Genomic DNA, 14,192 nt, shown 5'->3' with positions numbered 1-14,192 from the left:
ATATATATTAGTATGTATCATATGTACACATGAAGTAGAAATCTGATGGATATCACAAAATTAGTCACAGGATTAGGATTTGAACCTATGGTTTTCCAGATCTAAAGGCCATGTGTGCTCCACTACAAGCTAATTAACAAAAGGTATCTTGGCCGGCACCGTGGCTCAACAGGCTAATCCTCCGCCTAGCGGCGCCGGCACACCAGGTTCTAGTCCCGGTTGCCCCTCTTCCAGGCCAGCTCTCTGCTATGGCCCGGGAAGGCAGTGGAGGATGGCCCAAGTCCTTTGGCCCTGCACCTGCATGGAGACCAGGACAAGCACCTGGCTCCTGGCTTCGGATCAGCGCGGTGTGCCGGCCGCAGCGGCCATTGGAGGGTGAACCAACAGCAAAGGAAGACCTTTCTCTCTGTCTCTCTCTCTTCTGTCAAAAAAAAAAAATAATAATAAAAGGTATCTCTTCCGTTCAGAACAAATGGACAAACCTAGGTAGGCACTATGTAAAAAACAGCTAAAGAAAATTCAGTTAGGGGCCGGCACTGTGGCACAGCGGGCTAACGCCCTGGCCTGAAGTGCCAGCATCCCATTTGGGCTCCAGTTCAAGACCCAGCTGCTCCTCTTCCGATCCAGCTCTCTGCTATGGCCTGGGAAAGCAGTAGAGGATGGCTCAAGTCCTTGGGCCCCTGCACCCGTGTGGGAGACCCAGAAGCTCCTGGTTCCTGGCTACGGATCGTCACAGCTCCAGCCATTGTGGCCAATTGGGAAGTGAACCATCGGATGGAAGACTTCTCTCTCTCTCTCTCTCTCTCTCTCTCTCTCTGCTTCTCCTCTCTCTGTGTAAATCTGACTTTCAAATAAATAAATAAATCTTAAAAAAAAAATTCAGTTAATGCTGGGACTAGCACTGTGGTGCAGCAGGTTAAAGCCCCAGCCTGCAGCACCAGCATCCCATTTGGGTGCCGGTTCAAGTCCCAGATGCTCCACTTTGGATCCAGTTCTCTGCTGTGGTCTGGGAAAGCAGCAGCAGATGGCCCAAGTCCTTGAGCCCCTGCACCTATGCGGGAGACCTGGAAGAAGCTCCTGGCTCCTGGCTTCAGATCGGCTCAACTCCATTGCAGCCATCTGGGGAGTGAACCAGCAGAAGGAAGACACCTCTCTCTCTCCCTCTCCCCCCCACCCCCTGTGTCCATCTCTCTCTGCAACTCAGTCAAATAAATAAAATAAAACTTTAAAAATTCAGTTAATGCTTAATCTAGCACAGTTACCAAGAAGTCAGCAGCAGTTTTTCATTGGTATTCCTGAAATTGAAACCCTCATCTTACACTTGAATCACTTGTTTTCTGAATATATAATAAAAATCAGGTGGCTGTGTGCTATGGGAACATTTGTAGAAAAGACAAATTGGAAAAAAAAAAAAGTTTCCCTTACTAAAGGGACTCCACAAGTGAGCAGTTAGCCCAGTGGTTAGGACCCTGGTTACCATCATTCCTGCATCCCCCATCAGAGCGCCTGGATTCAATTTCTGGCTCTGATTCCAGCTTCCTGCTAATGCACACCCTGGAAGGCAGCAGCGACGGCCCAGGTAGCTGGGTTCCTGCCACACGTGTGGGAGGCCTGTGCTGAGTTCCCAGCTCCCACGCTTCAGCCCTGGACCAACAGGGTCCAGCCCCTACTGCTGGGGGCCGTCGGGGGTGTGCAGCAGATGTGAGCACCCTCTCTCTGCCCACCTCTCAGATTAATAAATAAATAAACTTTAAAATAATGATAAAACGAGTCCACAGAAGCCCTGCACGAAGCACCTGGGTGGTGCATACGAAGCAGCTAGGACGAGCTGACGCGGCCTGAGTCCTGGAAAAACCTGGTGCAGTGCAAGCTGTACCGTGGAAAACCTAGAGGGCTGGGTTTATTTCTGACTCGTCTGTGTAGCCTCAGCACTTCGCACACGGCAGGGCCTGACGCTACAGGAACAAGACTGCCCTAAAGCGACCTACCTGCTGCAAAGAAATTACAATTCCTAGCTTTCCGTTAACTCGTGCCCACTCGCATCTCTACTGCTTTTCCTACAGAAAACGATGAAGAAAGGAGCAGACTTCAGCACTCCAGCGCGGCTCGCCCGCGGCGCGCTCTCAAGCTGGTCACCCTCAGGACACGGGCAGGCGGACCTGAAGTCCCCGCGAGCTCCAGCGAAGGGCGCGGCTACTTCCGGAGGGGCACCGGAACCTCTGGGCGGAACGTGCCGTTTCCAGGGGGAGCGATTTAGGAGCAGGACTGCTTCCTGCTCCTGCAGAGGGGCGGGGGGCGGGGGAGGAAGTAGCTGCAGGAGCTGCATCCTGGTGGTGGTGGCGGCGGCGGAGGCGGAGGCAGAGGAGTGGCGGGTGCAGGAGGCGGAGGAGGCTGCGGCGGAGAAGAAAGTGTCAGAGCCGGTAAGGGAGCCTCCTTAGAGCCGGAGCGTACAGCGCGCGGCGCCCCAGGGCCCGCTCTGCAGAGCCGCGGTCCCAAGTTGCAGGACTGCGCTATGGGGTCGGGGCCGGGCTTCGTCCGCCGCCTGTCAGTCTGTTGGGGCACAGGGGCCGGGCCTGGCGGGGCGGCACACTGGGCTCTCGGCGGCTGGCCGCCCAGGGCTGGAGCCGGGGAGCCGCTGCGCTGTCCTGCCTGGGCGCTGAGCTGGCCCCGTAGCGTTTGGCATCCTGGGGAAGGAGGGGTGCCGCGGGCCCCTGAGCCCCGAGACCCGGCGCAGCCTCGCTGTTGGAGGCGTCGGGGGACCAACTTGTAGCGAGGGTTGGCCCGGAGCCGCGCTCTGCCTGCCCCGCTCGGGCTGTTGGGAGCGCAGACTGCACTTCGGGACGAGTCCGCGGCCTCCAGGTGCGCTGTGAAGCCAGCCTTGCACTGCTGCGGGCATCGCCGCGTAGCTGCGTTGGAGGCGAGGCCAGAGTTAAGCGACTCCCAGCACTCTTGGAGAAGAGGCGACGCGGGCTTAGCCGCCGGACTGCTCCGCGCCCCGCCTTCGCGTGTAGCATCGTCTTAGCGTGCGAAGTAAGGGCGGGTGGGGTTGTGCATCTGCAAGAGGCCCGCGAGGCTGCGGGACAGACAAGTCCTGGTTCCTGACCCAGCGAGTGGACCGGTCCTGCGAAGCTGCGGCTGGAAAGCGTAGAGAGAGCTTTTACTAAGTTCCTGTTTCTCTGTTGCTTAAGGTTGGGCTGTGGAGCTGCCGAAGGGTGCTTTTCATGGTGCATGGAAGGAAAGCCAATGCGCAGGTAGGCGTTTGCGAATAAAACCGTGGGTTTCGCCGATTGAAACTCAGCACCTGATAACTTCAGGTTCCATGCAACAGTTTTCAAAAGGGTTTGCGACTCTCACTAAACTCCGCTTGGAACTCATTCTAGTTCTAAAAAGAATCACAAGCAATATCGGAAATCGATAGCTTTTTGAGAGAGTAAAACATAGAAGTCAAATTTCTAAAGGGTGTTGTGGGTTGTATGTGGTTCTTAACACTTAAATTTTCCTCTCTGCGTGGTGATTTTTTGTGCTATGATACTGTATGGGTTTATTATAATGAGTTCCCTGTAGAATGGAGAGGGTTCTGTTGCCATATAGGAGTAACAGTTATTTATAGTATGGTGTGCTGCATGCCTAATGATGGCTTTGGTTATTTCATTGATGTTCAATAATACATTTGTTCTGTTAATTAAAATAGCTGCTTTGCAAGAAAGATTGTTTAAAGACTAAAAAAGGGTATTTGGATATAAGTCTGTAGAAAGCCGAACAGTAGGTGGGAAAATGTAGACAGTTATAGGCCCTACCAACTCTAGAATGCGGTAATGCTTCTTCTCAATCTGTTTTAACAAATGAGACCAGATTCTGCTGAAACAAAATCAGCCCAGTTCTGTTTCTTCATTTTTTTAAACTCATTTTATGCTTCTTGGAAGGCAGCTGTGCTCACCACTATACCACCAATGCACTCATTTTATACTTCTTGAACTCTGTTTCATCATTTGTTATTTAACATCAAAGATAAACAACCATTTTAAGAGAAGAAACATTTCATGAAGGGGATGTCATGTATAATTCAAAAGAAACAGCAGGTACCTCTTGTCCCAAATCTGTTGATTTATCAATTGACCTTGAACTGTTCACCTTGCTTGTATCCTCCATTTAATTCTGTAAGTTTATCTGATTAGAATATTGGGCATTAATGAAAGCTTGCTGGTGCTTTCAGATCTTCAAATAGAAAGATGCTATGGAGGTGACCAGTGCCATTATCTTATTTGGTACTTAACTATTGGAGGAGTAATATTTGACCACAAAGAACATGAAAAAAATTAACAACACGTATACAAATGCTTTATCACTTCAGTTTGTAACATGATTGCAAAAGCCACTGATTAACCTCACCCTCAGCTGCCATAGATGTCATATCTTATGTAATTGCTAAAATGATAGCCTATTGTTTTAAATGAAAGAGCGTGGGAATGTTTTGGATTTATCTAATATCTGTATAAAATATTCACTTACTCGCTCATGTTTGTTCTTTCTTGTTTTATTAGCATAATACTGTCAGTTATTCAAAATCATTTTGGATAATTCTAGTGCCAATAATTGTTAAGTTCCAGCTCTTTCTGTGTCACCATCACTTGGCCAGAGCCTAGTCTACCCATTGCTCTCTGATCTTACTTTTCTCTACTACTTACATTAAGTCCCATCTTCCTAATCATTTCTTGTTGGACTTTCATTTCTGCTGCTACAACCCAGAGAGCAGTCTCCATCATGTTGGCTTTATACTCATCTACTGGTAAAGAAGCTTTGAGTGCAAAGTAATCCTTTATATTAAGATTATCTGAATACATGTTCACTCTCACTTCTAGATTGCTAACTCTTTGAGTTTTATGTGTCTTCATATGTTTGCCTCCCTAGCACCTAATGATTACTGAATAATTGTTTGAATGATGAAGTTTCTACTTTTCCTCTCAAGAAAAAAAAACCCATGAGCAAGAAAAGATTGAAAACTATTGTTAGAGAAATTCTAAATCTTGATTATAAATTTTCATGAAGTCAATTGGCATTTTTGTTAGGACAGTTTCATTTCATTTATTTACTTAACTTTATGTGTACATGATGTAAAATGTAAAGATACGATAGGATATTGAATGAAAAGTAAGTCACCCAGTGCTGACCCCAGCTCCAAGTTCTCTGCAAAGGCAAACACTGCAAGCAGTTTCTTTCCCAGAAATTGTAATGCATACACAAGCATATACAGGCTATCTTCCCATTTAAAAAGCATTAATGTCAGCATATCGTGCATATTCTTTGTACCTTTATTTACTTCACAAATTACTTTGTAAATTGTGACAAATACATATAGATTCAGCTTGTTTTTAATAGTCTTATACTATTCCATTTTCTGTACATACTATAGGTAACCCAGCCCTTTTGAGAAACATTTATTTGAAATGTTGTGCTGTTCACCCTGGCCTCAGAATCAGCCCTTAAGGCATTCAGAGCTGGCTAAAAAGCCCATGAGAATTTCTCAGGCATGGAAAGCCAAGACAATGTGGCAAAAAAAACAACAAAAAAAAACCCTAAATGAAAGATCTCTGTGAGATCCCAGCGGAAAGAAAAGGCCACCAAAGAAGGAGGTACCTTTCTCTGAAGGGAGCAGAGAACTTCCACTTTGACTATGGCCTTGTCTAAATAAGATCGGAGTTTGTGAACTCAAGAGGCTTCCGTAGCCTTGGCAGCTCATGACAAGAGCCTCGGGTGATTACTGACATCTTAAATAAGAGTGTCAATTGTTAAATCAACAACAGGAGTCACTGTGCACTTACTCCCCATGTAGGACCTCTGTCCTTAATGTGTTGTACTATGCAAATTAATGGTAAAACTAGTATTCAAACAGTACTTTATACTTTGTGTGTCTGTGTGGGTGCAATCTGTTGAAATCTTTACTTAGTATATACTAAGTTGATCTTCTGTATATAAAGATAATTAAAGATGAATCTTAATGAAGAATGGGATGGGAGAGGGAGTAGGAGATGGGATGGTTTGCAGGTGGGAGGGTGGTTATAGGGGAGGGGGACCGCTATAAACCAAAACTTGTACTTTCGAAATTTATATTTATTAAATAAAAGTTAAAAAAAAATGTTGTGCTGTTACAAGTAGTGCAGTTTCTTACCCATACATGTAATTGTAGGATAAATTTTTAGATGTAGAATTGCCCAAGAGTATGTCCATTTTTAAATATTGGTAGATATTGACAAATCTCCCTTCTTAGAAGCTGTACCAATCTACAATCTCACCAACTATGTGCCTGTTTCCCAAAATAAAATTTTTCATTATTAATTTCATTTAGAAATACTGAGACATTCTGTAATGTAATTCTTCCACCTTTCCTTAAACATATAAACAAGAAGCCAAGCCTGATTTCGTTGGAAATTGGTTTGTTCACTCACCAAACATTTATATAGTATCTGTTCTATGCCTGTATATGAAATGGTAGAAACACACATCCTAATACAATGGAAACAGCATTTTAATAGAGATGTAAACTGAGATGAGGGAATATCTGCTCTGTGGAGATAAGGAGAGTATCATAGAGGTGGTGCTATTTAAGCTGGTTCTTACAGAAAGGCTAAGAATTTACTTTTCTAAAGAAGGGAAATAGCGAAGGATGCCATAAACAGAGTGAACAGCCAAGATCCAAAAATGTCTGACATGTTTGAATGGCGAGTTCTTGGTAGTATAGGTTATTGGGGAGAAGAAAGAGAATCGGGGGGAAAATCATGAAAAATGAGACTGGACCATGGGGAAGAGTTTTGTCTTTGTACTTAGGTTGTTTAAGAGTCAGGGGACATTGCTAGATCATGCTGTCCTTTGGGCTGAATCGTAAGCACATAGGGAATAGCCTGAAAAGAGGGAAGAAATGATCGCAAAAAATGAATTTAAAGGACTTGTAATAGTTTAGAAAGATGATGAGGATCTGAAGTAGATGTATGTCAGTGAAGATTAAGAGAATAAATTGAGTATTTAGTGGTAAAACTTAAAGAATTTGGTGAAATGAACTTAGAGTGATGAAAAATTAACAATATAATAAGTCACTTTAGAGATTTCAACTTGGGAAACTGGATGCTACCAGGATGAGATTAAAAATACAGGAAGAGGGGTTGACTGTGGCATAGCAGGTAAGGCCACCACCTGCCAATGCCAGCATTCCATTTAGGTGCCAGTTCCTGTCCAGGCTGCTCCACTTCTGACCCAGCTCCCTGCTAATGCACCTTGGAGGGCGAAGGAGGGTGACCCCTGGGGTCCCTGTACTCACATAGGAGACCTGGGGGAAGCTCTGGGCTCCTGGCTTTGGCCTGGCCCAGGCCTATCTGTTGCGGCCATTTGGAGTGAACCAAGGGATGGAAGATCTCTTTCTCTCTCTCTGTCTCTCCCTTTATCTCTGTGTGTAACCCTGCCTTTCAAATAAATAAATAAATCTTTAAAAAGTACAGGAAGATGAACAGTACAGTAAGCCAAGAATAGATTCCATTTCATACACATTAGGAGTATTTTCTGGGCAGGCTTGTAGTACAGTAGGTTAAACCACTGCCTGTGAAGTGCACAGCCCATATCAGAGTGCTGGTTCCTGCTGCTTTGTTTGTGATCTAGCTTCCTGCTAATGTGCACCCTGGAAGGAATAGATGATGACTCATGGTCTCCCTTGCTACCCATGTGGGAGACCCGGACGAAGTTTCATGTTCTTGGCTTCAGCTTGGTCCAGTCTAGGCTATTGTGGGCATCTGGGGGATGAACCAACAAATGAAAGAAACCTCTGTGTGTGTGTGTCTGTGTGTCTCTCTCTCTCGCTTTCACTCTCTTTCTCACTGTCTCTTTCATTCTCACTCTCAACTATAAATAAACATTTTCCCAAGAAAATCACACAGTATTTTTTAAAAAGATTATTTTGTCTAGAAAACAGCCATATGGAAAGACCAGCATGTAATTATAATATGATTCTGGGGCAAAATAGAGATTTGGTCTGGAAATTTAAAAACTGTGAATCATAAATATACAATGTTTTTCAAGCTGTAGGCATGAATGAGGGTAGAACAGGAAAGGGAGAATGCCGAGGAAGAACCCTAGGGAGCACCAAGGGTGTTCAAGGAGGGCTTAAGAGGAATACCCGGTAAAAATTCTGAAGTAGGCAAGAAGCTTCAGGTGCTTTGATCTTAATTTTATTTATATATATCTAGAAATTTTATTGATAATCTTTTACTTACAGTGAAAATCGAGCTACTCGTTGAGTTCAATTTCAAAAGACCAAAAAATCCATTTAGACCTCATATCTTTAGAGCTTTCTATTAACTCTAGTCATCAAAATATATACTTAAAAGTAGTAGAAGTTATACCAGCTTGGTTTGACTGTTCCCTAGTGTGGCATCCACTGTATGTTACCTTGATCAACACCTTTTCTTTCCTCCCTCCCGTTAGCATAGACACGAGAAAATTAAATGTTGTAATGTTGTGCTTTGCTTCTTAGTCTTCTTTGCTTTGGGAGATGCTGCCCGTGAGATGTCAGCAGAAGTTATTGAGGAGTATTCTAGGAAGGCTTTTGATAACCTAACAAGAAGACAAGCCTTCTTGCATGGCTGTTTACTCTTCCTTCTTCATCTTGCCTTGATCATTGGACCAAGGTGCTTAGTGCTTACATTACACTTGATCTTAGCCAAAAGGCCAAGAAGTGATAATGCTTACATTAATTTTATCCATTAAGCAGTTATGAAATGTCTTGGGGCGGAAATATTCGTAATCTGTCTTCACATAAAGGGATTTACAGCCTGGCTCTCCTATATGGAGTCAGGTATGGAATATAGTGGTTAGTGGGTACTCCTCTAGTAAGCAGAACTTATGCTTTGAGATGTTATTTCTGCTTTGAGGATTTGTGTGCTCATATCTCTGCCCTGCTCTATTCAGTATATTTATTTCTATAAGCAAGGGTCAGCTCAACTCAATGTTTTTTTAAGGCAGGCTGTTAATTTCCAAATTAAAACAGAATTTTTGAAATATTAAAGGAGAAATGTTCATTTAGATAGAGAGTAGAATTTGACTAAGAAAAGATGTTGTAGATCTTTGGACTAAGATATAAAACTTGGTTATAAATGGCTTAGAATCAAAGATTATTTTTTAAACTTTTTGCTTGTTTTTCACTTACAGAAAATTATTCTCTTCTTAACTGAGACTACTTTAGAGTAGTATATGTGGGGAATGTGTGACTTGATAACTCTGAAATTGACTCATACTGGGTAGATAGAAGTGCTGTTTACTTAGGGTGGTATCAAAAATGGTAACATTCCTGTGGTAAGCACTTGATCTGTTCCTTGGTTTATGCTTCCTTTTTTTTTTTTTTTTTTTACGGACAGAAAGCCATCACTTTAATAGCATAGCAACACTTGAGGAGGAGGAGCCACCCATGTAGCACACATGGGTCTTCTATTTGCATGATTGGGCTGAGGTTGGTGGGGGAGGGGGCACTCACTCGACAATTTAGACTTTTTCACATTGAGAACTTAATTGAGACTTCAGATGTCAAACGTCGGTGACAATGAGTTACAATGTGATTGTTTTGGTATTCAGCCTCCTCTTCGTAAGGTCAGGAGGTAGCTTCCTGTCGGGCCAAGGGAGGCACCGGCTTCCCTAGGACGGGTACTCATACTCCTCCGCACTGCGCCGGCCAAAATCCATCTAGCCCATGTAGTCCCGGTCGCTTATCCTGTGGCTGGGGTTTACACTTGATCTGTTCCTTGGTTTATGCTTCCTGCATGTGCAATTTATTGTTTTCCTGTCATTTCAGGAGATATGAATATTCCTGGAATGACTCATCCATTTACCTACTTGACATTTTCTTGTCTTTCTAAACTGCTGTGACTTTCACCTTCACTCATTCCTACTCTGTCACTCAGGAAAAGCTCTGAAATCATAAATTCTAAAACTTGTTCTTAGATCATCACCTCTTAAATGCCCACTACTTCTGTTCTTTGACCTAGTGAAAATCAACATACCTTTGCCCTTTCTGCTTCACCCAGTGCACTACCTCAAATTCTGAAACCATTTTCTACTTGTTGCTCAACTTAGTTAACTCTAGGTTAATCCAAGCATTTATAGTCTCTGATCTGGGCTATTGAGCACTGATGGATAAAACCAAGCACAGGCAATTCATGCTGCTATGTATTTATTGCCTCTAATGCCATTTTAGCCAACAGTGTTATCCCACAATATCTGTGTGAGTCCCAGTGCTTACTCATTCCCCACACCAATTACTTCACATCTGTACTCTCTTTCTTCTCATGATCCAGTTACCATTCTACACTAACAGAAGACCTGCTCCCCTACTTCTTGACTTCACAGAAAAAAAAGAAGCCATCATGTATGAATTTTTCCTACTTTCTTATACCTGTGTACCCCAGAAATAAGTGTCTCTCTTTCTACATTATCTCCCTTCCCACTCTGTCTCTCTGATCTCCTTTCATTAGGTCTTCCTTTTGTCTGAGACCTAATCCTTCTGTATTTTGGTCTTGTATGCTCCTCCTCTTGGAGGATCTCACTCTGTCATTTATTGTCTCCTTGTATTTTTAAGCTTCTTCCTTTTGATTCTTTGCATCAGTATATGCTCCATTTTCCAATATTTCCCTTCTTTAAGCCAATAGATAGAGTACTATCTGACTCTTTACAACCAGCCCTTTTTCTTGAAATATTCAATACTTATTGCCTCTTTCTTCATTTTCACTGACCACAGTCATTGAAAATGTGTATATCCCACATGGGGTGTAAGTACACAGTGACTCCTGTTGCTGAGTCACTGTGTACTTACACCCCATGTGGGATCTGTCCCTAATGTGTCGTCTAAAGCGAAGTGATGCTATAACTAGTACTGAAACAGTATTTTTATACTTTGCGTTTCTGTGTGGGCACAAACTGATGAGGTCTTTACTAATTATATACTGAATTGATCTTCTGTATATAAAGAGAATTGGAAATGAAAAAAAAACAACCTGGTGTTAAAATGGAAATGGCATAGAAAATTAATTAATTTGAAAAAAAAATTATGTAGGATCTCTGTCTTTAATGTGCTGTACATTGCTATTTAATGCTATAATTAGTAATCCAATGGTAGTTTTTTCACTTTGTGTTGCTATATGGGCAAAATGTTGAAATCTTTACCTAATATATACTAAACTGATCTTCTGTATACAAAGAGAATTGAAAATGATCTTTACATGAATGGAAGGGGAAAGGGAGTGGGAAGGGGGAGGGTTGCGGGCGGGAGGGAAGTTATGGGAGGGGGGAAGCCATTGTAACCCATGGGCTATACTTTGGAAATTTATATTCATTAAATAAAAGTTTAAAAAAAAAAAAAGAAAATGTGTATATCTTCCTTCCCCCACCAGCCACCCTAATGGCAAAGCTGTTTAATACCTTAAGGTTTAACTAAAACTTTGGGGATAATTAAGGAGATTTAGTAGCTGTCATTCTCCTTTCAGCCCAGTCAGCCACCAGGTTTAACCTCTCTTTCCCTTATAATTCTCCCTTTCTCCCCCTAAAACTCTCTTCCTTCCAAATTGCTGTTATTTTATTATACTAATCAGTTTACTTCTCTTTGTTACAATCCTGATGTGTCTTGAAGAAAAGTTTTTTAAAAAAATCCTCATGTATCTTTAGGTAGTTCATACAATTTCGTGTCATAGCTTCATGTAACACAAAGCATAGTAATGACTTTGGCAAACTAGGATTATGTGCGTTCCTAAAGATATTCAAATTCAATTTCAAAACAAAACCCAGGAAATAGTACTCCATTTAATAATAAAAATTTGCAGTCAGCCAGTGAAGAAACAGTAGCTAGTCTTCCTCACATTTCCACTTCATTTGGAAGAAAAGGCACAAATTCAGCTCATAACTCTAATCTCTCAATACTGTATTTGAAATCTAAAAACAATGGAGAGAGAGCTTCTGTACAGATATAGCAAATCAGTCTAAGCAAGGGTACGTTTCTTTATTAACCAATTTCGGTATCAGAATGTTTTAGATTGGTATCAAAGTCCTGAAGCTGACAACCTTAAACAATATGAAAATTTTTTATTTCAAAGACAAGAAGGCCAGAGATACAGTGGACTCCAGGGATCATTGATGCAGTGGACTCATAACACTATCTTGGACCAAAATGCTCTCTTTCTCTCCATTGTAGATCCTGCAGTATCAATCCCTTCTTAGGGATCTATCTTTGCTACTTTTTCCTAGTTAACACCCAACAAAACAAATGTTCCCTGAGTTATGAACTGTAAATCTGTTGTTTCAGTTTGAAGATCAGCTCAAGTAAGGGTGTACCATCAGATAACGGAGGATATTGCAAGGTGTCCGGCGCGTAGCCTTCCCTCCTTGCGGATTCCAAAGCTACCAGACATATCCTTAAAGCTGAGGATGTGGTCAGTTTTCCCGAAAGCACATAATTGATTAGAGGAACAAAGTCAAAGTTATGTTAAAGACTGAAATAGTTGCTAGAAAATATACCATTACTAGAATATTCATAAATACTAAAAAGAACTGTTAACGTTATTGTTAGCAGATTTTATATTCTTTGATTTTAGAAAGACTGATTCTTTCCCAAAAGTGATAGTTTATAGTAGAACACGAACGCTCTATTTGATACTCTGGTTTGTTAACTGTGGATAGCCTCCAGACAATCCTTTCACTTAACTCTTTCATTCCTAAGATATATATAGATTAGCCTACATATTAAGTTATTTTTCTTTTTTTTCTTTTTATTATTTTTTAAAAATTCAAATTTATAAATATGGTAAAGTACATTCAAAAGCCTCAAATAAGTTGTACCAAAATGCTATAGCAGAATTTCACATTGGCTTTCCTTCAAACAATCTACTTTAGGGGACATGTAAGTATCTTTTTTAAGAAAACTTTTATTTAATAAATATAAATTTCAAAAGTATAACTTTTGGGTTATAGCGGTCCCCCCCCCCATAACCACCCTCCCACCTGCAAACCATCCCATCTCCTACTCCCTCTCCCATCCCATTCTTCATTAAGATTCATTCTTTTTTTTTTTTTTTTAAATGACAGAGTAGATAGTGAGAGAGAGAGACAGAGAGAAAGGTCTTCCTTTTTTGCCGTAGGTTCACCCTCCAATGGCCACTGCAGCCGGCTCATCACACTGATCCGAAGCCAGGAGCCAGGTGCTTCTCCTGGTCTCCCATGCGGGTGCAGGGCCCAAGCACTTGGGCCATCCTCCACTGCCTTCCCGGGCCATAGCAGAGAGCTGGCCTGGAAGAGGGGCAACCGGGATAGAATCCGGCGCCTCAACCAGGACTAGAACCCGGTGTGCTGGCGCCACAAGGCAGAGGATTAGCCTGTTAAGCCACGGCGCCGGCCAAGATTCATTCTTAATTATCTTTATATACAGAAGATCAACTTAGTATATACTAAGTAAAGATTTCAACAGATTGCACCCACACAGACACACAAAGTATAAAGTACTGTTTGAATACTAGTTTTACCATTAATTTGCATAGTACAACACATTAAGGACAGAGGTCCTACATGGGGAGTAAGTGCACAGTGACTCCTGTTGTTGATTTAACAATTGACACTCTTATTTAAGATGTCAGTAATCACCCGAGGCTCTTGTCATGAGCTGCCAAGGCTACGGAAGCCTCTTGAGTTCACAAACTCCGATCTTATTTAGACAAGGCCATAGTCAAAGTGGAAGTTCTCTGCTCCCTTCAGAGAAAGGTACCTCCTTCTTTGGTGGCCTGTTCTTTCTGCTGGGATCTCACAGAGATCTTTCATTTAGGGTTTTTTTTTTTTGTTGTTGTTGTTGTTTTGCCACATTGTCTTGGCTTTCCATGCCTGAGAAATTCTCATGGGCTTTTTAGCCAGCTCTGAATGCCTTAAGGGCTGATTCTGAGGCCAGAGTGCTGTTTATGGCATCTGCCATTTATGAGTCTGCTGTGTATCCCGTGGAAGCCTCTTGAGTTCACAAACTCAGACCTTACTTAGACAAGGCCATAATCAAAGTGGAAGTTCTCTCTTTCCTTCAGAGAAAGGTACCTCCTTCTTTGATGGCTAGCAAATTAAGTTAATAAAAATTTTTATGAATTCAATTTCTTTTTCTTTGTAATGTCATTAAGTCATTATTAGGGGAGCCTGTG

The 14,192-nt window shown here is 42.3% G+C and overlaps 2 protein-coding genes across 3 annotated transcripts in view; one reads left to right on the top strand and one right to left on the bottom strand.

Annotated features, from left to right (window-relative positions):
• ANKRD45 (ankyrin repeat domain 45) overlaps nt 1-2,180 on the bottom strand; it is an 85,146-nt gene extending 82,966 nt beyond the window's left edge. For both annotated transcript variants that reach the window (XM_062193011.1, XM_062193009.1), the window contains exon 1: nt 1,989-2,180. The gene's annotated coding sequence lies outside the window, so the exon portion shown is untranslated. The remainder of the gene's footprint in view (nt 1-1,988) is intronic.
• A 162-nt stretch (nt 2,181-2,342) lies between these two features.
• Nucleotides 2,343-14,192, top strand: part of KLHL20 (kelch like family member 20) — a 90,336-nt gene continuing 78,486 nt past the window's right edge. The window contains exons 1-2 of the mRNA XM_062193002.1: nt 2,343-2,420; nt 3,189-3,251. Coding sequence (XP_062048986.1) covers nt 3,229-3,251 — 23 coding nt within the window. The 5' untranslated portion in view covers nt 2,343-2,420; nt 3,189-3,228. The remainder of the gene's footprint in view (nt 2,421-3,188; nt 3,252-14,192) is intronic.

This window comes from Lepus europaeus, chromosome 5 (assembly GCF_033115175.1).
Source record: "Lepus europaeus isolate LE1 chromosome 5, mLepTim1.pri, whole genome shotgun sequence".
NCBI lineage: Eukaryota > Metazoa > Chordata > Mammalia > Lagomorpha > Leporidae > Lepus > Lepus europaeus.
The sequence above is the reverse complement of the archived record's forward strand: the minus strand, read 5'-3'. Positions and strand labels throughout refer to the sequence as shown.